This window comes from Salmo trutta, chromosome 18 (assembly GCF_901001165.1).
Source record: "Salmo trutta chromosome 18, fSalTru1.1, whole genome shotgun sequence".
NCBI lineage: Eukaryota > Metazoa > Chordata > Actinopteri > Salmoniformes > Salmonidae > Salmo > Salmo trutta.
In genome coordinates this window covers 57,924,385-57,949,685 of record NC_042974.1, presented here as the reverse complement: position 1 = coordinate 57,949,685, position 25,301 = coordinate 57,924,385, and the positions used below count along the sequence as shown (strand labels likewise).

Below are 25,301 nucleotides of genomic sequence, written 5' to 3'. Positions count from 1 at the left end.
TGCAAGTTTTAAATTGACACGATACCTGTTAGCAAAGGTGTCAGCTTGAGATGATGTGCAGGAGCTTGCAGGGATTTGTAGTTTTGCATGATGTCTTACTTTGATACTAATTATCATTTTGAATCTGAGTAAATAGAGCCAAATATATTGATAAAAGTCACCTTGTCAGAGAGATTTACATCGTTATCGAAACGTCACGCCAGGGTAAGCCTACACGAAACTCATCCCTTGTTTTGAGTGTTTCTAAAATCCCCTATGGGGAAAAATGAACGGTGGAAAAACGATTGGAACCATTTCCCTGTTTGATCGATAGGTGTTATGGGTATTATGACACCACCTCCACTGTGGGACTCTGTGAAGGAGTACAACAATGAAGGTGCCTTGGCTTCAAAACAGCGTCCTCTGTTAGCAATCTGTGTGTATATATATAAATCGTTGGGCGGAGCTCGAGACAACGAGGTACACCGTTTCTCAGAAAGAGAGGAACCTTAACGGCGGTGGGTACGCACGCTATTGCATCCATTGCTCTTTTTCCTAATGGCAACGGAGGAAAAAAGGAAATCGGTGCCGCAGGCTGTATTAGCAGTCCGCTCGTTACCGACACCTCAGGGCTACAATAACAATAATAATAATAACAACAACAATAACAATAAAGACAGCGAGGTAACCGAGAATACGACCACCTCGAGCGCTACCGAATCAAGTGGAACTGAAACGCACAGCATCGGGAAGGGTTGTGGAGTCAATCCAACAGTGGGAAATAACGGGAAATGGGTCCGTTTGAACGTCGGCGGTACAGTATTCCTCACAACGCGGCATACCCTACTCAAAGAACAGACTTCCTTTCTCTATCGGCTCTGTCAACAACAGGACTTGCATTCGGACACGGTAAGAAGAGAATTGATCAAGCGCTTGTCTTCGCTTTGATCAAGATGACATCCGAATCTGATAAGGAAAGACGAATGAGTGAATGGTACCAGAGTGGCTCTGGTACTGCAGTGACAAGTGGGTCAGGTGGATGTGCAAGTGCTGCCTCATTCAGGCCTGTGTAGCGTGTCTATGCTCGAACAACTGTTATCTAGGGTCGGATTTTCGAGACTAGAGGGGTGGTGGCGTAGTATAAACAAAATCTACAGGTATACAGTGCCTTCAGAAAGTATTCACACCTCTTGACTTTTTCCACATTTTGTTATGTTACAGCCTAAATTCAAATTACATTGAATTGAGATTTTGTGTCACTGGCCTGTACAGAATACCCCATAATGTCAAAGTGGAATTATGTTTTTAGAAATGTTTACAAATTAATTAAATGAAAAGCTGAAATGTCTTTAGTAAAAATGTGCTTAACAAGTCACATAATACATGGACTCACTTTGTGTGCAGTAGAGCTTAACATTATTTTGAATACCTCATCTCTGTACCCCACACAACAATTATCTGTAGGTCCCTCAGTGAATTTCAAACACAGATTCAACCACAAAGACCAGGGAGGTTTTCCAACACCTCGTTATGAAGGGCACCTTTTTATTTATTTTACCTTTATTTAACTAGGAAAGTCAGTTAAGAACACATTCTTATTTTCAATGACGGCCTAGGAACAGTGGGTTAACCACCTTGTTCAGGGGCAGAATGACAGATTTGTACCTTGTCAGCTCGGGGATTCGATCTTGCAACCGCATGGTGAAGTTGTTAATTACACTTTGGATGGCGTATTAACACACCCAGTCACTACAAACATGCAACTGCTCGGGATTTCACCATGAGGCCAATGATGACTTTAAAACAGTTAGAGTTTAATGGCTGATAGGAGAAAACTAGGGGATAGATCAACAACATTGTAGTTACTCCACAATAGAGGTCGACCGATTTTTATGATTTTTCTACGCCGATACCGATTATTGGAGGGCCAAAAAAAACTGATGCCGATTAATCGGCCGTTTTAAAATATATATATATATATATTTTATTTGTAATAATGACAATAATACTGAATGAACACTTATTTTAACTTAATAGAATACATCAATAAAATCAATTTAGCCTCAAATAAATAATGAAACACGTTCAATTTGGTTTAAATAATGCAAAAACAAAGTGTTGGAGAAGAAAGTAAAAGTGCAATATGTGCCATGTAAAAAAGCTAACATTTAAGTTCCTTGCTTAGAACATGATAACATATGGAAGCTGGTGGTTCCTTTTAACATGAGTCTTCAATATTCCCAGGTAAGAAGTTTTAGGTTGTAGTTATTATAGGACTATTTCTCTCTATACGATTTGTATTTCATATACCTTTGACTATTGGATGTTCGTATAGGCACTTTAGTATTGCCAGTGTAACAGTATAGCTTCCGTCCCTCTCCTCGCTCCTACCTGGGCTCGAACCAGGAACACATCGACAACAGCCACCCTCGAAGCGGCATTACCCACGCAGAGCAAGGGGAACAACTACTCCAAGTCTCAGAGCGAGTGACCTTTGAAACGCTATTAGCGCGCACCCCGCTAACTAGCTAGCCATTTCACATCGGTTACACCAGCCAAATCTTGGGAGTTGATAGGCTTGAAGTCATAAACAGCGCAATGCTTGAAGCACAGCGAAGAGCTGCTGGCAAACGCACGTAAGTGCTGTTTGAATGAATGCTTACGAGCCTGCTGGTGCCTACCATCGCTCAGTCAGACTGCTCTACCAAATCATAGACTTAATTATAACATAATAACACACAGAAATACGAGCCTTTGGTCATTAAAATGGTCAAATCCGGAAACTATCATTTCGAAAACAAAAGTTTTTTTCTTTCAGTGAAATACGGAACCGTTCCGTATTTTATCTAACGGGTGGCATCCATAAGTCTAAATATTGCTGTTACATTGTACAACCTTCAATGTTATGTCATAATTAATTACGGCCTTTGTTAGGAATAAATGGACTTCACACAGTTCGCAATGAGCCAGGCGGCCCAAACTGCTGCATATAACCTGACTGCTTGCATGGAACGCAAGAGAAGTGACACAATTTCCCTAAGTTATAAGAAATTCATGTTAGCGGGCAATATTAACTAAATATGCAGGTTTAAAAATATATACTTTTGTATTGATTTTAAAGAAAGGCATCGATGTTCATGGTTAGGTACATTGGTGCAACGACAGTACATTGGTTAGGTACATTGGTGCAACGACAGTGCTTATTTCGCAAATGCGCTTGTTAAATCATCACCCGTTTGTCGAAGTAGGCTGTGATTCAATGAGAAATTAACAGGCACCGCATCGATTATATGCAACGCAGGACATGCTAGATAAACTAGTAATATCATCAACCATGTGTAGTTAATTAGTGATTATGTTAAGATTGATTGTTTTTTATAAGATAAGTTTAATGCTAGTAGCAACTTACCTTGGCTTCTTGCTGCCCTCGCGTAACAGGTAGACAGCCTGCCACGCAGGCTCCTCGTGGAGTGCAATGTAAGGCAGGTGGTTAGAGCATTGGACTAGTAACCGGAAGGTTGCAAAAACGAATCCCCAAGCTGACAAGGTAAAAATCTGTCGTTCTGCCCCTAAACAAGGCAGTTAACCCACTGTTCCTTGGCCGTCATTGAAAATAAGAATGTGTTCTTAACTGACTTGCCTACTTAAATAAAGGTGTAGAAAAATAAAAAAATTGGGGCAAATCGGTGTCCAAAAATACCGATTACCTATTGTTATGAAAACTTGAAATCGGCCCTAATTAATCGGCCATTCCGATTAATCGGTCGACCTCTACTCCACAATACTAACCTCAATGACAAAAGAAGCAAACCTGTATAGAATACAAATATTCCAAAACATGCATCCTGTTTGCAATAAGGCACTAAAGTAAAACTGCAAAAAATGTGGCAAAGAAATTAACTTTATGTCCTGAATACAAAGTGTTATGTTTGGGGCAAATCCAACATAACACATCACTGAGTACCACTCTTCAAATTTTCATGCATAGCGGTGGCTGCATCATGTTATGGGAATGCTTGTCATCGGCAAGGACTAGGGATTTTTTTATGATAAAAAGAAAAACAATAGAACTAAGCACAGGCAAAATCCTAGAGGAAAACCTTATTTCAGTCTGCTTTCCAACAGACACTGCGAGACAAATTCACCTTTCAGCAGGACAATAACCCAAAACACAAGGCCAAATATACACTGGAGTTGCTTACCAAGACGTCATTGAATGTTCCTGAGTGGCATAGCTACGGTTTCGACTTAAGTCGTATTGACTATTGACTATGGCAAGACTTGAAAATGGCTGTCTAGCAATGATCAACAACCAACTTGACAGAGCTCATATTGCAAATATTGTACAATCCAGGTGTGCAAAACTCTTAGAGATTTACCCAGAAAGACTCGCAGCTGTAGTAGCAGCCAAAGTTGACTCTAACATGTATTGACTCGGGTGTGAATACTTATGTAAATGAGATTTCTGTATTTAATTTTCAATAAATTTGCAAACCTTTCTAAAAACATGTTTTTACTTTGTCATTGTGGGGTATTGTGTGTAGATGGGTGAGATTTGTAAAAAAAAACATTTTTAAATTTATTTTGAATTCCAGCTGTAACATAACAGAATGTGGAATAAGTCAAAACGTATGAATACTTTCTGAATGGACTGTAGGTTGTCAACATGTGACTGATCTGTTCATGAAATACCGTACATCACTAATGCAGTAGGGCTATATAATATGATTCATTTTAGAGTGACTGTCTGTCTTTCCGTCTGTTTGTAGCCTATGATTACAGATGGTCTCGTCCCTTGGCCACATGCATAACCCAGTGTTGTACTGTCAGTTGACTTGCTCCTGCACCTGTGGCCACAATGAATAGATGAGGCGCATCGTCTTTGTGTGTGACCTTTTTATTTTTCTAACTTGATCACTAATAATCAGATCAATTTGAGTGCTCTTCTTTTGATGGCCTGATCAATCCTACCCTGCTCTCCTCCACATCTAGATGTGGTTAGTTCATTTCAGACATTAGGCTGGATATGAGTCAAGCAAGACCTGATGAGACGTTTGATATGTGCCCTAGTCTACCACGCAAAGGCACTATGGATTTATTTTCCCTGGTTGACACAGACATGCTGATATCACAACTTAAGCCTTCTACCTGCCTTCTCGATCCTATCCCCACCACCTTCTTCAAAACAGTGCAAGCTATAGTTAATCACTCCCTGTTCATAGGCACTTTCCCCACTGCAGTAAAAACTGCTATGGTGAAACCCCTTCTGAAGAAGAGTCATCTAGATTCTTCAGCTATTAGCAATTTTCGGACAATCACCAACCTTCTATTCTTAAGTAAAATTCTGTGGAAATTGGTTTTCAAACAGCTAAATGATTTTTTTAAAGTGCCAACTGTATTTTAAAAGAATTCCAATCTGGATGTCATGCCCACTACAGCACAGAGACAGCCTTAGGTAAAGTGGTAAATTATCTTAGAGCCAACACAGATACCAAACAGCTCTCTGTCCTTGTACTCTTGGATTTATGCGCTGCATTTGACACTTTTGGCCACGATGTCCTTCTGGACAGACTGAAGAAGTGGGTTAGCCTCTCTGATCCAGTTCTAAATTGGTTTAGGAGCTATTTAACTGGTCAAGAGTATTTTTGTCAACGTTGGTGAACATAACTCAGAGAAAATCGATATCACATGTGGCGTTCCACCAGGTTCCATTTTGGGTCCGTTTAAGTTTATGTATGTTACCCCTTATTTTAGATTCTGACCAAAATAGCTTTTTACCACCTGAGGAACATTGCCAAGATGTGTCCTTTTCTATCTCAGGCTGATACAAATAAGCTCATCCATGCTTTTATTACAAGCAGGTTTGACTACTGTAATGCTCTCCTGTCTGGTCTACCCAAGAAAGCCATTGGTCAACTGCAAAACGTACAGAATGCTGCAGCACGGGTACTGACCAAGACCAGACGGAGACACTAGTGGTTCTGGGGCAGGGGGGCCCAGTGCCCCTGTAACAACAATTGTGGACCCCCTTGTGGCCCCCCTAAATGTGGAGTGTGAAATAATTTTTACATAACAAATTTTTGCTATCGTTCTTTTTTTCACATCCGTTATTAATGTAACTGGCCCCTCTAACAGTACAACTGGCCCCAGCTTGCCCCCCCCCCAGTTGAAATGGTCTAGAACCGCCACTGGATGGAGAGCACACATTACACTGGTTTTAAAGTCTCTGCACTGGCTGCCTGTGAGTTTTAGAATTCATTTTAAGATTCTTCTATTGGTTTTTAAATCAATCCTTGATTGTGCACCCCAATACATGTCAAACATGCTTTTGAGTTATGTACCCAGTAGGTCCCTCAGGTCCTCTGGAACTGGCCTTTTAACTATCCCAAAGCCTAGGACCCAGAGGCATGGAGAGGCAGCCTTTAGTTATTATGCCCCCAGCCTCTGGAATAGCCTGCCAGAGACCTGAGGGGGGCCCAAACTGTGATCTTAAAACACACCTTTTTATCTTTGCTTTTCCTTAGGGTGCTTTTTAGTCTTTCAGTTTGTATTGTTCTACTTTTCTTTTTTTATCCTCTTATGTTTGTTGTGTAGTAAATGTTTCTGTTTATTTCTATTTTTCCTGTGAAGTGCAAGCTATATAAATAAAGCTTGATTTGATTAGTGCACTACTGTCCATGAGTCTCACTCCTCCTCTCCTTCTTCTCTCATCTCTCATTCTGGTTTCAGTTATTGTTTTCTCCTTAGAATAAGTCAAATGATTGTATGTGTGTCTGTCTCTGTGTTGAGACAAACAACACCCCTGTTTTCCTAACAGGTTTTTCCTGTGGGACCCAGTGAGGCCCCCATAGGGACCTGGAACTAGGCTAGGCAAACTGTGTAGTTCCTTGGGAAAACGCCGGGTAAACCATTAACACACCAGGTGAGGGTTGACTTTTCCGTGACGGCTGTTTAATGGGCCGACCGGTGGCGGTGTGGCTGAACGAACAGGACAGGAAATACAGAGAGAGAGAGTAGATCATTTTTAATCTTCACCCTCGCTGTGTGCATGTGCGTTCATGTTTCATTTATGGCAATGGTACTGAGATATTCTGGTGTTGTCATCATACATGAGAACACCGGTCTAAGGCACTGCATCTCAGGAGGTGTCACTGCAGTCCCTGGTTCGAATCCAGGCTGCATCAAATCCGGCCGTGATTGGGAGTCCCATAGAGCGGCGCACAATTGTCCCAGCGTCGTCCAGGCTTGGCCGGGGTAGGCCGTCATTGTAAATAAGAATTTGTTCTTTACTGACTTGCCTAGTTAAATAAAGATTACATTTTAAAAATAATATAAAAAAGACATACTGTCATGTCCAATGAGGTGTCTGTCTGTCCTGCAGTTGCTCTGGGTTGTCTCTTCCTGCCCCTGTCCAGCCCCCTTTTCCCCAGCACCTATACCTCTACCCCTGCCCTTGTCTATCTCCCCTTTATCTCCCTCTTCCTCCTCCTTTCTCCAGTGTCTGCCAGCTCTCGTCAACAGTCCATTCTCCTTTTCTCTGCCTGGCTCCCAAGACTCATCTTCATTCAGCTGAGTGCCTCACTTACCCTCCATCCTTCCGGGCCATCTCGCTCTTGCGCCCTCTCTCTCATTCTGATCTGCAGGCTCTCATTCTTTAAGGAATGAGGAAAGGGCCTTCCCCAATCTATTGCTACAAAGATAGAAGTACAGACTCGTCTAGAATGCCATTGTATGCTGTAGCGTTAAGATTTCCCTTCACTGTAACTAAGGGGTCTAGCTTGAACCATGAAAAACAGCCCCAGACCATTATTCCTCCTCCACCAAACTTTACAGTTTGCACTATGCATTAGGGCAGGTAGCGTTCTCCTGGCATCCGACAAACTCAGATTTGTCCGTCGGACTGCCAGATGCGTGATTAATCACTCCAGAGAACGCGTTTCCACTGCTCCAGAGTCCAATGGCGGCAAGCTTTACACCCCTCCAGCTTGGCATTGCGGCATGGTGATCTTAGGCTTGTGTGCTCAGCCATGGAAACCTATTTCGTGCAGCTCCAGACTAAAAGTTATTGCGCTGACGTTGCTTCTAGAGGCAGTTTGGAACTCGGTGGTGAGTGTTGCAACCGAGGACAGACGATTTTTATGCGCTTCAGCACTCGGCAGTCCCATTCTGTGAGCTTGTGTGGCCTACCACTTCGGGGCTAAGACGTCGTTGCTCCTAGATGTTTCCGCTTCACAATAACAGGACTTACAGTTGACCGGGGCAGCTCTAGCAGGGCAGAAATTTGACTAACTGACTTGTTGGAAAGGTGGCATCCTATGACGGTGCCACGTTGAAAGTCACTGAGCTCTTTAGTAAGGCCATTCTACTGCCAATGTTTGTCTATGGAGATTGCATGGCTGTATGCTCAGTTTTATTCACCTGTCATCAACATGTGTGGCTGAAATAGCCGAATCCATTAATTTGAAGGGGCATTCACAGACTTTTGTATATATAGTTTACTTCTCACTTTCTGCTCTTCTGCTACCTCGCTCCACTCTGTTCCTGTTCCTCAATCCCTCTCTCGCATTCTCCTCTTTTTGAACTCCTTGGCCTCTCTCTCATCTCTCTCTTCCTCCCTCTTTCTTTCTAGTGTCTCTGTGTTTGTGGATGGGTGCCTGGGGCTGGTTGAGTAATCGGCAGGAAGGGAGCGCTCTATGGAGATGCTGTAAAGGCACTGGCAAGCCGTCAGCCAAGAAAGGGCCAAGCCATGTGAATGTAACAGGCTCTCTCTCCAACTCGCTCTCTTCTCTCTCTCCCTTCTCTCCCTTCTCTCCATGCTACTCTTTCTTCATTCTTAGCCCCTATCTCTCTCTACCCCCCCCCATCCCTAGGCTGTAAGAGAGACTCAATCACTAATTATCGTCCTTCTCAACAAAAGAGGACTTTTGCTGTTAGTAGTAACAGGTAATCGCAAGGGGGTTTCAATCCTACATATTGACCAAAACCCAATAGACTAGAATAGCGCAATAGAATAGCACTTAATATTGATCTCCTATTCATACTAGTAATTCCTATGGTTCTCTCCTCTACTTCAGGATGAGACAGGGGCCTATGTGATAGACAGAGACCCCACCTACTTTGGCCCCATCCTCAACTACCTGCGACACGGAAAACTGGTCTACAACAAGGAGTTGGCTGAAGAAGGTACTGGATTACGTTTGGTATTTTTTGACATGTACTACATAATGTGTTATGATGCCATTTTTAATGCATTGTAAGACTAGCAATAAGCATGCAGCAGTGGTGCGTGGGTAAAAACACTGGGGAAGCTAGAAAAAAAGCCATACTTCAACCTATGTGTTGTGATAATTGAGTTGCTTTCTCTATAACCTGTTAGTTCATATATCTTGACACCGTGATATATAGGTCTAAGGCCGAGACAATAAGAAGACACAGTGGTAGAATAAATTCAACCAGACCTTTGTTTCATCACAACCGGAGAGCAACCTCTTTCCGGCAATGTCCACAAAGCATATTGCATGTAACAAACAGTTACATGACCTACAGCGTGGTCAAGCAAGTTAATGTTTCCCACATTTTCGGACCACTAAACAACTATTGATTTAGAATTACATGAGTTACCCAAGTCGCAAACATTTTAACATCATCTAATAACCTATGCTTAGTCAAAGACAGTTTTTTTGTCTTTTTTTTATTTCACCTTTATTTAACCAGGTAGGCTAGTGGAGAACAAGTTCTCATTTACAACTGCGACCTGGCAGTGACAACTAAAAGATACCAAAAACAATTTAGTCCAATCAGCATAAGATAAGTATGATTTGGTTGTCCATGGTTCTGATTTCTCTCTCTGTGTGTGTGTGTTCTCTCTCCCAGGTGTGTTGGAGGAGGCTGAGTTCTACAACATCACTCCTCTGATCAAACTGATCAAGGAGCGGATCCTGGAGCGGGACTGTAAAGTCACACAGGTCAAACACACACACACGCACACTGTACATAAGCGGCCGAGTTATACACAAATACAAGATGGCTACAGGTTAAAACAACAGACTCGCACCCAGTGCTTTGTGCCGAAAGTTCTGCCATGTTTCCCTCTGTATTTTCTAGTATATTCCACCCATCCCCTCTGTCCTGTCTACATGATGTCGCCTCTCTAGTATTTCTGTTATGTATCTCTCCATCTTCCTCTCTCTGTATTATACAGTTTACTGCCCCTTCGCTACACACACACACACACACACACTGCCTCCCTCTACCCCCTCCTTTTCACCCACCACCCCTCTCGCTCTCCCTATCCTCTTTTTCTCTGCCTTTTCTTTCCTTTCCTTACAAACATTTCCTTACAAACACCTATCACCTTCTCCAACTTTTGACTACTCTGTCTTACTCACTCTCTCCGTCTCTCAGCAGGTGCCTCCTAAACATGTGTACCGGGTGCTGCAGTGTTTACATATCTCTCTCTCCACACTCTTCTCTCTCTCCGTCTCTCAGCAGGTGCCTCCTAAACATGTGTACCGGGTGCTGCAGTGTTTACATATCTCTCTCTCCACACTCTTCTCTCTCTCCGTCTCTCAGCAGGTGCCTCCTAAACATGTGTACCGGGTGCTGCAGTGTTTACATATCTCTCTCTCCACACTCTTCTCTCTCTCCGTCTATCAGCAGGTGCCTCCTAAACATGTGTACCGGGTGTTGCAGTGCCAGGAGGAGGAGCTGACCCAGATGGTTTCCACCATGTCGGACGGCTGGCAGTTTGAGCAGGTTAGCGTACGCGCCTGCAGAAAGCCCCGCACTGGACTGCTCTGGACTGTGGGTTGGACTCGCTGCTCCTCTGCTCTACCACCCTCGCAACCAATCAACTCCTTTCCTGCTCTCTGTTAGCCAATCAGAGCCTCAGCGGAAGACCAATCAGAGACCAAGGCCCAGTCCTAATCTGCTCACAAAGACAGCCTCCTTTTCACATTTCCTTCCCCTCAGAAGAAGACTGATCTAAACAGACATGTTGTGTTGCAAACACAGACCAGTGATCATAAGGGGAAGGAGATGCAAAAAGGATGCAGAGCTAAGGAAGTTCCAATAGAAGCTACCATATGTTGGCACATTGACAGTTTAGTAAAAAGTATTGAGTGATGCTGTAATGCTAAACATTGCCGTCACTGTGACAGGGTGTACAGTTCAGTCTCACTGCCCGTAGTTGGAGTGCTGCTAAGCTGTCCTTCTCATCGGTCCCTGCTCTCAGCATGAGCATCCATGGGCTTACCTGCTGTGATATGGGGCCATCTCTCTCTCTCTCTTGCGCTCTCTCTCCTCTCTCCGTGTGTGTGACTCACTCGCTCTCTCCTCTCTCTCTCTCTTGCGCTCTCCTCTCTCCGTGTGTGTGACTCACTCGCTCTCTCCTCTCTCTCTGTGTGTGCGTGTGGTAGATGGTGAACATTGGTTCGTCGTACAGCTATGGGACAGAGGACCAGGCAGAGTTTCTGTGTGTGGTGTCCAAGGAGCTACACACACCTGGCTCAGGCCTGGGCACCGAACAGAGCCACAAGACCAAGGTGACACTGACACACAGGAAACATACACGGGTACACATGTGTCAGATGGATATACTCCTACATTGTACACCATTCACCTATCACCACCATTCACTTCCACCAAGGTCTGAAGTAGCAGGATATGGATCTGTCCCTTTGTGACATTTCTCCTCATCCAAGATGATCTCAGCATCCTTTGATCTTAGTCTCATCCTTCTCCACTCAAACACTCCAATTTTTTTTTTTTTACCCATTTTCTCCCCAATTTTGTGGTATCCAATTGGTAGTTACAGTCTTGTCTCATCGCGGAAACTCCCGTACGGACTCGGGCGAGGCGAAGGTCGAGAGCCGTGCATCCTCCGAAACACAACCCAGCCAAGCCGCACTGCTTCTTGACACAATGCCTGCTTAACCCAGAAGCCAGCCGCACCAATGTGTCGGAGGAAACACCGTACACCTGGCGACCTGGTCAGCGTGCACTGCTCCCGGCCCACCACAGGAGTCGCTAACACACGATGGGACAAGGACATCCTTGCCGGCCAAACCCTCCCCTAACCCGGACGACGCTGGACCAATTGTGCACCATCCATCCCATGGGTCTCCCGGTCGCGACCGGCTGCGACAGAGCCTGGACTCGAACCAGGATCTCTAGTGGCAAAACCTTCGACCACTGCGCTACTCAGGAGGCAACACTCCAAATGTCACACACACATCTCCCAAATGTAATTCACAAGCACATTCACTCTATCGTCCATATGTTCTCTCTCTCTCCATGATACTCATCAATCTGTTCATTATTTTTTGTCATTTTTTATTCTCCACATTTTTATTCGAGGGAAGGCTTCAGAGGTGCAGGATGAGGAGGAGGAGGAGGAGGAGGAGGGAGGAGAGAGAAATACCACCCTGAATGAGTGCATAAGGGAATGACAGTCTTGTGTCAATGTTCCAAGAACGTGAATGGGTGAGGATCCATGCTAGTGTTGTTGGCTGGTGGTGGCTAGTAGCAGTAGTAGACCGTGTGATCAAAAGGGATGCAGGGCTATTTCACAGCATGGCATTCCCTTACCCCAAACTCAACACAGTAATCAAAGGCCAAGGATGGACTGTAACTTTTATTCCATTTTTTTTTTAGATTTTGACAATATGTAGAGAAAAAAGCAGGCCTTGAACTTTTTCTCCCCGTCAAAAAAAGTTGGCTTCTATTTGTTTGAAATACTAATTGTGATGCCAGAGTGCTTGATATTACTCTGGGGCCTTTGTGTCCTGCCTGGGACATGATTTGATCAGCAGCATAACCCAGCTATTCTGATGATGAGCTAGTCTCCCTAGGAAGATGGGTTGCCTCTCACATGAACAATGCCCTAGATGCCTCTCACATGAACAATGTTCTAGATGCCTCTCACATGAACAATGCCCTAGATGCCTCTCACATGAACAATGCCCTAGATGCCTCTCACATGAACAATGTTCTAGATGCCTCTCACATGAACAATGCCCTAGATGCCTCTCACATGAACAATGCCCTAGATGCCTCTCACATGAACAATGCCCTAGATGCCTCTCACATGAACAATGCCCTAGATGCCTCTCACATGAACAATGCCCTAGATGCCTCTCACATGAACAATGCCCTAGATGCCTCTCACATGAACAATGTTCTAGATGCCTCTCACATGAACAATGCCCTAGATGCCTCTCACATGAACAATGCCCTAGATGCCTCTCACATGAACAATGCCCTAGATGCCTCTCACATGAACAATGTCCTAGATGCCTCACATGAACAATGTCCTAGATGCCTCACATGAACAATGTCCTAGATGCCTCACATGAACAATGTTCTAGATGCCTCACATGAACAATGTTCTAGATGCCTCACATGAACAATGTTCTAGATGCCTCACATGAACAATGTTCTAGATGCCAGTCACATGAACAATGTTCTAGATGCCTCTCACATGAACAATGCCCTAGATGCCTCTCACATGAACAATGCCCTAGATGCCTCTCACATGAACAATGCCCTAGATGCCTCTCACATGAACAATGTCCTAGATGCCTCACATGAACAATGTCCTAGATGCCTCACATGAACAATGTCCTAGATGCCTCACATGAACAATGTTCTAGATGCCTCACATAAACAATGTTCTAGATGCCTCACATGAACAATGTTCTAGATGCCTCACATGAACAATGTTCTAGATGCCAGTCACATGAACAATGTTCTAGATGCCAGTCACATGAACAATGTTCTAGATGCCAGTCACATGAACAATTTTCTAGATGCCAGTCACATGAACAATTTTCTAGATGCCAGTCACATGAACAATGTTCTAGATGCCAGTCACATAAACAATGTTCTAGATGCCAGTCACATGAACAATGTTCTAGATGCCAGTCACATGAACAATGTTCTAGATGCCTCTCACATAAACAATGCCCTAGATGCCTCTCACATGAACAATGTTCTAGATGTCAGTCACATGAACAATGTTCTAGATGCCTCTCAAATGAACAATGTCCTCGATCTGGGATATCCGAGACTAATAATGAGCTGACGCTGCTGTGCTGCCACTGATCCAAACCCTCTCTTAAAGGTCTCTCATTACCAATGACATGGAATAGCCCTGACCTTTTGTGTAATAGTGGTATTAGTGTATTTTACAGTTCACATACACACACACCATTTTACTTGTACAAGTGTAAAGGGGACATAGTTTGGGAAAACTTCACAAAGTGGAGCTGCTGCATTTTATGTTTATCCAAACACCAATGAATCAATCAAGTGTATGTTGTTGTTTTCCATCCACAACAAGGGGACACACACACTGTTACTGTCACCATGGTCACCATCAGCATCAAACATGACATTTCTGTGATCGTTTCCCACGTCGTCCAATCCAAGCTGATCCACAGCTTGAAATGTTTCTCAATATTGTGATGGTTTATATGAACATGATAATCTGTCTTTAAAGATGGTTTCTCCTTTCTCTGCTTGTCTTCCAGCTTTTTCACATCCACGGATCCCGGATGTACTAGAGAGAAATGTATTTTTTTAGCTTGACATTCCATTATGTGTTTGTTTATATATGTTGTATTGTTGTTGCTTTGGAAAAAAAACTACCAATAAATGCTCAAACATTATTTTCAAATATTATTGAAACATAAGCAGAAATGTCCCTCACGCCAACATTTTCAAAATGTGAGAGACATATGTTAGTAAAAGCATTTTGTATAAATATCATTTTAAAATGTATTTTCGTTCTAATCACCACTTAAGTCACGGCGGTTAATGAATCTTAGTCAAATAGATTTGACCAAAAACAATGGTTGAAAAGCACTGCAAATCAATGTCCTCATCCAAATATGAAAATGGGTATGAATTTCACACCTGGAATATGATTCATAAGTAAGTTGTTATTGTTGTTTAGACTGGTTCTGCCTGGTCTGATGCTTGATACAGTAGTGAGACATGGGCCTGTGGTGCGTCTGGCATTCAATGAGACTCATACAGAAAGACAGACGGACATCAACTAACTGGCCACAGTCAGCAACACACACACTCTCTTTCACTCTTACTCACACACACACTCCCCCGCTTCCTCAATTCAATTTCAATTCAATTCAAGGGGCTTTATTGGCATAGGAAACATATGTTTACATTGCCAAAGCAGGTGAAATAGATCATGAACAGTAAGTTAACAGTAAACATTACACTCACAAAAGTTCCAAAAGAATAGAGACATTTCAAATGTCATATTGTCTATATACAGTGTTGTAATGCTGTGCAAATAGTTCAAGTACAAAAGGGAAAATAAATAAACATAAATATAGGTTGTATTCACAATGATGTTTGTTTTTCACTGGTTGCTCTTTTCTTATGGCAACAGGTCACAAATCTTGCTGCTGTGAATGCACACTGGTATTTCACACAATAGATATGGGAGTTTATCAAATTGTATTTGTTTTCTAATTCTATGTGGGTCTGTGTATTCTGAGGGAAATTTGTGTCTCTAATATGGTCATACATTTGGCAGGAGGTTAGGAAGTGCAGCTCAGTTTACACCTCATTTTGTGGGCAGTGTGCACATAGCCTGTCTTCTCTTGGGAGCCAGGTCTGCCTATGAGGGCCTTTCTCAATAGCAAGGCTATGCTTACTGAGTCTGTACATAGTCGCAGCTTTCCTTAATTTTGGGTCAGTCACAGTGGTCAGGTATTCTGGCACTGTTTACTCTCTGTTTAGAGCCAAATAGCATTCTAGTTTGCTCTGTTTTTCTGTCAATTCTTTCCAATGTGTCAAGTAATTATCTTTTTGTTTTCTCATGATTTGGTTTGGTCTAATTGTGTTGCTGTCCTGGGGTTCTGTGGAGTCTGTTTGTGAACAGAGCCCCAGGACCAGCTTGCTTAGGGGGCTCTTCTCCAGGTTCATCACTCTGTAGTTAATGGCTTTGTTATGGAAGGTTTGGGAATCACTTCCTTTTAGGTGGTTGTATAATTGAACTGCTCTTTTCTGGATTTTGATAATTAGCGGGTATTGGCGTCTTTTCTGCTCTGCATGCATTATCTGGTGTTTTATGTTGCACACAGAGGATATTTTTTGCAGAATTCTGCATGCAAAGTCTCAATTTGGTGTTTGTCCCATTTTGTGAATTCTTGGTTGGTAAGCGGATCCCAGACCTCACAACCATAAAGAGCAATGGGTTCTATTACTGATTCAAGTATTTTTAGTCAGATCCTAATTGGTATGTCTAATTTTATGTTCCTTTTGATGGCATAGAAGGCCCTTCTTTCCTTGTCTCTCAGATGGTTCACAGCTTTGTGGAAGTTACCTATGGCGCTGATGTTTAGGCCGAGGTATGTATAATTTTTGTGTGCTCTAGGGCAATGGTGTCTAGATGAAATTTAAATGTGTGGTCCTGGCAACTGGACCTTTTTTGAAACACCATTATCTTTGTCTTACTGAGATTTACTGTCAAAGCCTGGTCTGACAGAATCTGTGCAGAAGATCTAGGTGCTGCTGTAGGCCCTCCTTGGTTGGGGACAGAAGCACCAGATCATCAGCAAACCGTAGACATTTGACTTCAGGTTCTAGTAGGGTGAGGCCGGGTGCTGCAGACTGTTCTAGTGCCCTCTCTCCCCCTGTGTGCTGAGGGTGTCCGGTTCCTGTCCAGTTCTGGCATTTAGGTCGCCACAGACTAGTACATGTCCCTGGGCCTGGGAAATTGTTGATCTCCCCCTGGAGAAGCTGTCATCATTAAAGTATGGGGATTCTATTGGGGGGATATAGGTAGCACACGAGGACATTTCCTGTTTTGACTAATTTAATAGAGTGGGTTAGGTCTGTACTATACCAAATTAGCATCCCCCTGTTTCACACCTGGTTGTTTGGTGGATGGGACTACCAGCTCTCTGTAACCTAGAGGGCAACCTGCGGGTTCGTCTCCTTTATACCATGTTTCTTGTAGGATGACAATGTCTGTATTTACAATTTCTTTGAAGTCTGGGTTCCTGCTCTTTTCGCCAAAGGCAGATGACCTCAGACCTTGTATATTCCAGGATGAGCTAGTAAAAGCTTTGTGTTCCATAGTGTCTAGTGTTGTTTTTGTGTGGTTTAGGCCCGGACCATCACAGTAGGTGTGAGCAGAGCATGTTGATCATCTGATACATATCTCTTAGGTAACAGGATGGGGCTTGGGCGGGTGTAATAGTGGGGGTTGAGCCTGTTGCTCTGCTCACGAACTGAGCATGTGTCCTGCTGTCATGTTGAGGTCCTTGCTGCAGGGGCGGGGGGCATGGGGTGGGCAGAAGGGGCATATATGGTGTGGCCTTGTTTTTCTTGGGGTGGTCTTGGTTGGGGTGTGGCTGCTGATGCTGTGGTCTTTGTGTAGGTCATCTTGGCGTGGGTTCTCATGGTGCAGGTCCTTCGGGAGGGGCTCTTGCAGGTCTTTGAGGGTGTCTCGCTGGTCTGGGCGGGGTGTCCGTTGCTCTGTTGCTCCTGTGTGAAGTGCTGGGGCTACAGTTGAGGGTGACGTCCTTGTAGAGGTGTACCTGGTCGTAAAGGCTGTTCAAGTCCAGGGTGGAGTGGTGGGCCAGGTAGACATTAGGTTTTGAGGCACAGTCCCGGGAAATGCTTGCATTCACCCGCTGTATGGTGGCAGGGTGGAAGTCTTTTCGTGGTAGTAGGGTGGAGATAACCACTTGGTGACTCCTTTTCTGCAGGACAGTTTGAAGAGGTGTGATGAGTCGTCACAGAGAGAGAGCTTTTCCTGCTGTCTCTTTGATCCCGTAAAAGTCTGCTTGAACTGCGTACAAGATTGTCCCGGTCTTGTACACATTGACAGAGGTTGTTTCAATTTCCACTATTCTGAGTTTCCACCCTTGGCCAATACCCTCTCTCTTGACATAGGGGTAGTGTGCTCTTATAGCACTGTGCCATGCCAGGGGATGGTCTGTTTTAATTTATTTAACTAGGCAAGTCAGTTAAGAACAAATTCTTATTTACAATGACGGCCTACCCCGGCCAAACTCTAACCTAGACGACGCTGGGCCAATTGTGCACCACCCTTCGGCAGTGCACTCCCAATCACGACCGGTTGTTATACAGCCTGGAATCGAACCAGGGTGTATAGTGACACCTCTTGCACTGATATGCAGTGCCTTAGACCGCTGCGCCACTCAGAGCCGTGTGGAAAATTAAGTTGCTTGCGTTCCCCTCTTTGTAGCAGTCAGCAGTTAGTGTCTGGATTGTCCTTGAGGAGCTTTTTGTGTACTTACTCCGTGCAGTGTTACTTTTTATATCCATGGGGTACTGTACTTTGATGACATCTGCACAGAGATAAGCCACAGGGTTTCAGAGGTCTCTGCATTTGGGTGGGGATGACTGTGAAACTCTCCTGCCATTGTTGGGCTCAAGAGTTTTCACACATCACACTTCAGTGCTAATTGAAGTGCAGCCAGGTCTGTTCTGTTCTAGCAGCTTGGTAGCTAAGTATACTTATTTACTTAGTTTTATATAACAAAATTACCTAGAGATTATTGTATTTTACTTTTTGGCTTCAGAAGTAGCTTCAGACTGGATATTTCTCTCTATCTCTTTGCCACACACACACACACACACACACAGAAGTGGTTCCTGCCGGAACATACGTGTTCCATGAGGCATGTGCATGCCAGCAGAGCTGAGCTCTCAGCCTGTCAGTCTGGCCTGGCTCCAGCGTGACTCTAGGCCTTGGCAGGAAGAGAAGAGAGAGGTGCCTGAAAGAGGCATGCATCTAAAATGGCACCCAATTACATATATAGTGTACTACTTTTGTCCAGAGCCCATAGGTCTCTGGTCAAAAGTAGTGTACTAATTAGGGAATAGGGTGCCATTTTGGTGCATCCCTGTTCTCTGCTCATGTTGTAATGATAGGCCCTGGCACCTTGAGGCCAGGCTGTTGTCATGATATTTTAAGCTAGAGCAGGGATGGGCAACTGGCAGCTGCGGACCCCTTTTGTAAGCCTGCGGATACATTTTCAGAATAATTACACAAGTGCAATTTTAGAATTTTGGTTGTGCATCAGCAGTTTTTTTTTATGACAGTCAAAATGTTTTAGCTGGCAAGACTAACTTACCAATCTATCTAAACTTGTAGTAATCATGGTCGAATTATCGATCGGAGGGCCCCATTTGATTTTAGTTATTCACTCTCACTCAGATATCATATTAAAACCGGCAAACATTTCTCTCCACCCTATGGCAAAATGTGTAGAATTGCAGGTACTGTACATTTGGTGTAAAATTGCAACATTTTCTCTACACATGTAGAATTGCATGAAATTAGTTATAAAATAGCAAAATATTTTCTCCGCCCCTTGTGAAAATCAGTGGAATTGCAGTAAACTTTCAACATTTTCTTTACGCCCCATGGCAAAATGTGTAGAATTGCAGGAAATTAACTCTAAAACTTTTTTCTCTCCACTGAAGAGGGGGGCTTCTCAAATATTTTGCTCGCAGGGTAGGGGGGAGCAACAACATTTCACTTGGGGCCCCCAAAAGCCTAGGGCTGGCTCTGACTGCATTTATGGTCATGGATGTTGGTACACAGACCCACGAGCCACTGCGGCCCCTCATGATGAATTCAGATTTTTTTGTGGCCCCACCCCATCAAAGCTAGAGGTATGATGGGTCCTCCCTTTCACACGGCACATACAGTGCATTTGAGCCTCATGACTTTTTCCACATTTTGTTATGTTAGTCTTATTTTGAAATTGATTAAATTGGGGGGGGGGGGTGCTACTCATCAATCTACACACAATACCCCATAATGACAAAGCAAAAACAGGTTTTTAGTTTGTTTTGCAAATTTAGAAAAATAAAAACAGAAATATCACACTTACAGTAAGTATTTCGACCCTTTACTCAGTACTTGTTGAATGGCCTTTGGCAGCGATTACAGTCTAGAGTCTTCTTGGGTATGACGCTACAAGCTTGGCACACCTGTATTTGGGGAGTTTCTCCCATTCTTCTCTACAGATCCTCTTAAGCTCTGTCATGTTGGATGGGGAGCATCGCTTCACAACTATTTTCAGGTCTCTTCAGAGATGTTCGATCGGGTTCAAGTCGGTGCACTGGCTGGGCCACTCAACGACATTCAGAGACTTGTCCCGAAGCCACTCCTGCGTTGTCTTGGCTGTGTGCTGTGGCGGATGAATCAGAATTAGTTGGGTAACATAGATAATAAAGATGTTTTATTTGTATAATATGCTCATGTGAGATACTTGTCATGAGGATGGCGTATCCTTTGGACTCTGGTGTATAAGCCAATTTAAAAGAATAGTGTCAATAGAATGTGTTGTTATTCTCTTTTGAAATATGTTTAGACATTTGTATTAAGAATAATTGGTAAAAGTAATAATTTATCATGTAGTTAATGAACTGAACTAAACTGTTGTTCTGATCTGTTCTTTCGAGGTTATCATGAAAAGTGACATCAGACGGTATCTTAATGCATGGAAGAGATAATTGGACCAAAAAGTGTGTGTACCTCAAACCCCCTCTAATTGGCTGAAGAAGAGTGACGAAGGCGTTGAATATGGCCCTGTCCGAACCATTTCTACCGAGAGGAATGGCCGAGCCAGCAACCGGTGTACAGTATCCGATCTAAGCTATCAACTGCTTTTCTCTCATGTTTCTCTCAGGAGTGTGAGAGGAGTCCACGTGGAGTGAGCATGGGGAAAGGTGCTGTTCTAAACTTTTCTTATGTTGCTGGTATACTGGTTGACGAATGGACAAGACATAATGGGCATCTAAGGTGAAACATTGAAATTGGGACATTATCATGGGCCATTGACTTTGAAATGTAAAGCTATCTGAAGAAGAACGAAAAGGCCGCCAGAAGAATCAGTGCCTGGAGGAGGGGTTGGTCAACTGTGCCCAAAACTGTTTAGACTTTTGGGGTATCAGGTTGATTGTAGAGGTCTACACCACGTAAGAAATTATAGCAATTTAGATTAGGTATGCATTGAGATACTGATCTGTATAATAATCGGGATAAAAAATAAATAAATTGAATAGTAGAATTATGGGATAATTATACTGGATGTTAATATAAATGTACATTCTGCTAATGTTGATGTTTGTTAAAATTGAGTTTTTTACTTTGAGTGATAGTACCAATTTGAATCACTGAGTAATGTCATTTTAACATTTTGGTTGGATAATTAACTGGGTTCTAATTATGATTTTAATTGGAAATTGAAGCAATTAATGAACTAAGGATGTTGACGCTATTATAAGCATGCCATGGTGACTGCCATGGGTGAACTCTGGACTGGAGAGTGAAAATGATCCTATTCTATTTGATCTATAGGCATTGCCTTATGAATAGTGGAATCATGATGCTTGTCTTGGGTCATGTTCATTAGGCACCAAGGGGATACATTTTATTTGAACTAGGAGTCACTACCTGGATTTGTACAACAAGATATGCTCATTTTAGTTTCTGGGATGGAAATAGTCATTTCCAACATACTATGCTGATCCATTGGAGTGTGATAGATAACTAAAGATTATTCTATTAAACTCCATTGTTGCATGCACTGCAACATGTGCTTTTTACTGTCTATGGAAAATATAGCTTGGAATCTCATAAACTGTATGTATTTTTTGCTTTTCTTCATGGGTTCGTGCAGGTGACTGTGTACCTTAACCTTCCCAGACAAATTGCTAGAGTGCTTAGAAAATGTGTTGAAATAAGAGTGAAATAAGAGTTTAATAAGAGCTGAGTTTCTTGGGATGTTATGTGGAGGAACCCCATGCAATGAGTTATTGTTTGGTGATTTTTGGTTTATGTAGAATATATGTATTTTCTATGTGAATTAATGTTCTTAAATCTTGTGATTTTCTTTTAAGTTGAGAGGGGACTGAGAGGGGATGACTGTCTTTTCTGTTGTGATGAAGCCTGTGTTTAGACACTGGTTCTCCTGTAACGTTACTTGAGAGGGGAATGTGGCGGATTAATCAGAATTAGTTGGGTAACATAGATAATTAAGATGTTTTATTTGTATAATATGCTTATGTGAGATACTTGTCATTAGGATGGCGTGTCCTTTGGACTCTGGTGTTGACAGTTGTACTTTTCCCTTAGCTAGGGCTCAGTCACTTGGGGCCCAGAGAGGGGAGAAGTCAGAATGAAACATTGTCTACATATGTGAATGTGTCTTTACCTATTCTTAAACCATGTGAAGGGATGGCGTGATTAATGGGGAACCAATTATTTGTCTCCACAATGTCTGTGCGCAAGTCACTCCCCTCAGTGAGCTTGTCCAGGAGTGGGATCAAGAGGTGCTTTACTGAGGATGGGCCTCTATGAGATGGCACTGACAGAGGAGATTTATGGTGTATTTTGCTAAGAACACCTAAAAAGCATTCCAGAGGACATGAGCTAATAGTTCTGTTCTATACCGTACCAGGGAGGGACAGTTCTAGGGAGACCAGACACCGGTCTATGCAATGACTGTTGATATAGCAGTTGCTGTCTGCTATGTTTTATAGATATTTTCCATACAAAACTTAACCTTTGTGAACTGTTCCTAAGATTTGTGGTTCGTCATGTACGTTGAGAGGGGTGGATTCTTGGGTATAAAAAGCTCTGTGTACTGTTGTGTAGAGACCTTCCTTTTTCAATGGTTCATTCGAGAGAGTGCATTATTGAAGGTCAAAGATACTTTTGCAAAAGCATCTTAATTATTAAAGATGTAGTTTTAAGTATTAACTCTGACTTGTGTGTAAAGTTTAACTCTCCTTATTTGGTAATGCAGAAATTAGCCACCACATTTGGCGACAGGGGTGGGATGTGAATCTTCACTTGGGGATCGCGCCTGACGACCTAGGTAAACCGTGCACGAGGGATCCCTCAAACTTGGGATCTCAGGGAAACCAACACTTTGGGAACGAAGCAGATGGACCCACCTTTGATCTGAGAGGCAGCGAGCCGAGTGGATACCACATCTCGAACTTAGTTTTTTTAAAGAAAGAGGTGAGCAAAACACACTTGAAGTCGAGTTTTTAGAAAAGCCTCTGTTACGTGAGATCTGAGTGTGTATTCCTTTGTGAGGGGGGCACCTTGGAGGCGTAAACAGGGCCGAGTCAGAGGAGAGTAATCTGAGAGTTTGCGGACTAAAAGATACTCTGCCACTGGTCGGTTGCGAGCGACCTAGAGCCGTCCCGACACTGAATTGATCACAGTGGGGATTGGTGCGGTTTGTGGGGATGAGAGGCCAGGGTGACTGTGTTCTGTGTGAAACATGGTACTTGGTGAAGCCCCATTGGAATAAGGACCTAGTTCTGAGAATGTCTGTGTTACTGTCTAAGTGACCCTCAGAGGTGATGAATTCCGATTATTTTAAATGTGCTAGCCAGGTATGCCCTGGGTTACTCTGTGTGAGTATTTTGTTAAAGTTACCACTAGGTAATCTTTGTAGGAGCGTTCTGTGTGAGCGGGTATGGTTGACTGTGTGGGTAACCTTTCAATTATGTTCTGATGTTCTGTGTGAGTATCTGGCCAATCCTGTGTGGGTTATCTTTAAAGTTCTGTGTGAGTACCTAAGAATTTCTAACGTTTTATATGGATTCTGTGAATATATGACAATATGTGTGTATAATCGATTATTAGAGATTTGATAAAGTAATGCTGAGAATATAATTACCGTAAATTCCGGACTATAAGCCGCAACTTTTTTCCCAGGCTTTGAACCTCACGGCTTAAACAATGACGCCGCTAATATATGGATTTTCTCCTAAAAAACACATTCTGTAACGTGCTCAGTTTTTTGGCGGCATGAAGCTTTCATTACACCAATGAAATTGCCGAACGGGTTACGGTCAAACAACTTTTTGGTTTACTGTTTAGATTAAATCGAGCGCTCTCAAACTTCCCATCATTCTGATTACAGTTGTCATTTTGTCACCCTCATGGCAAAGACATGAAGAAATGCATATGATGCAGCTTTCAAGTTGAAGGTGATTGATCTGGCTGTTGGAAAAGGGAATAGAGCTGCTGCACGGGAGCTTGGTCTTAATGAGTCGATGATAAGACGTTGGAAACAGCAGCGTGAGGAATTACTGCTAATTTTCGTTAAAGCCTATTTATTTTTGTTACAAGCCGTGTTTCGTTAAAGCCTGTGTAAAGTTCATTTGTTTCAATGCACCGGTAGGCACCTGCGGCTTATAGACATGTGAGGCTTATTTATGTTCAAAATAATATATTTTTTAAATTCAGTTGCGCTTAATAGTCCGGAAATTACTGTAGATACAATTTAAACCACCCATTCGTAGACGTACGTAGGTTTTGAGTTGGTATCTTTAATGGAGAATTTGATACAGATGAGGTTTTAAGCGTTATTAAACTGTCTACAATGTTTGGGAAATTGTGCTCTAGAAACTGATTGGAGTGTGTCCACTTTTGGTTATCTTACCCTAACGATGTAACTATAAATGCGTATTGGATTATCCCCGTCTGGGTACAACAGTTTAAATAAAAATGCACTTAAGGTCTGATGCTGTTTTATTTTTTTCCTCCCAGTATGAAAGGAGTTGCTGGATATATTGAATAAACCTTTTTACATAAAGTTAAAGCGCATTAAGATGGAATGTCAACGTAATTTAGAAAGTAAAGTAGTTTTGTAGTTTTAAGTATTAACTCTGACTTGTGTGTGAAGTTTAACTCTCCTCATTTGGTAATGCAGAAATTAGCCACCACAGTGCTTAGGGTCGTTGTCCTGTTGGAAGGTGAACCTTCGCCCCAGTCTGAGGTCCTGAGTGCTCTGGAGCAGGTTTTCATCAAGGATCTCTCTGTACTTTGTTCCGTCCATCTTTCACTCGATCCTGACTGGTCTCCCAGACCCTGCCGCTGAAAAACATCCCCACAGCTTGATGCTGCTGCCACCACCATGCTTCACCGAAAGGATGGTGCCAGGTTTCCTACAGACGTGACGCTTGGCATTCAGGCCAAAGAGTTCAATCTTGATTTCATCAGACCAGTGAATCTTGTTTCTCATTGTCTGAGAGTCCTTTAGGTGCCTTTTGGCAAACTCCAAGCAGGCTGTCATGTGCCTTTTGCTGAGGAGTGGCTTCTGTCTGGCCACTCTACCTGATTGGTGGAGGGCTGTAGAGATGGTTGCCCTTCTGGAAGGTTCTCCCATCTCCACAGATGAACTTTGGAGCTCTGTCAGGATGTGACGAAGAACCTGTGACCATCTCCCCTGATTCCTCAGATTGGCCGGGCGGCCAGCTCTAGGGAGAGTCTTGGTGGTTCC

The 25,301-nt window shown here is 43.1% G+C and overlaps 1 protein-coding gene across 10 annotated transcripts; it reads left to right on the top strand.

Annotated features, from left to right (window-relative positions):
• The first annotated feature begins 327 nt into the window (after positions 1-327).
• Positions 328-14,648, top strand: LOC115153592 (BTB/POZ domain-containing protein KCTD5). Of its 10 annotated transcripts, XM_029699199.1 has the most exons (7): positions 328-888; positions 9,054-9,162; positions 9,853-9,944; positions 10,636-10,782; positions 11,397-11,522; positions 12,342-12,462; positions 14,511-14,648. In XM_029699199.1, exons 1-6 carry the CDS (start codon positions 538-540, stop codon positions 12,426-12,428), a joined length of 912 nt encoding a protein of 303 aa, XP_029555059.1. In that variant the 5' UTR covers positions 328-537; the 3' UTR covers positions 12,429-12,462; positions 14,511-14,648. The 10 variants fall into 10 exon arrangements, with proteins under 10 accessions (XP_029555059.1, XP_029555058.1, XP_029555055.1 ...); XM_029699198.1 differs by having other exon boundaries at positions 12,342-14,648; XM_029699202.1 differs by lacking the exon at positions 12,342-12,462 and having other exon boundaries at positions 330-888.
• The last annotated feature ends 10,653 nt before the right edge of the window (positions 14,649-25,301 follow it).

What these genes read in the sequence shown, in the direction of transcription:
- LOC115153592 (XM_029699194.1), top strand. Translation starts at nt 538, where the DNA reads ATGGCAACGGAGGAAAAAAGGAAATCGGTGCCGCAGGCTGTATTAGCA. An exon ending in CAAGGAGTTGGCTGAAGAAG is followed by an intron (nt 9,163 to 9,852) that starts GTACTGGATTAC and finishes TCTCTCTCCCAG; the next exon opens with GTGTGTTGGAGGAGGCTGAG. An exon ending in GGGACTGTAAAGTCACACAG is followed by an intron (nt 9,945 to 10,635) that starts GTCAAACACACA and finishes TCCGTCTATCAG; the next exon opens with CAGGTGCCTCCTAAACATGT.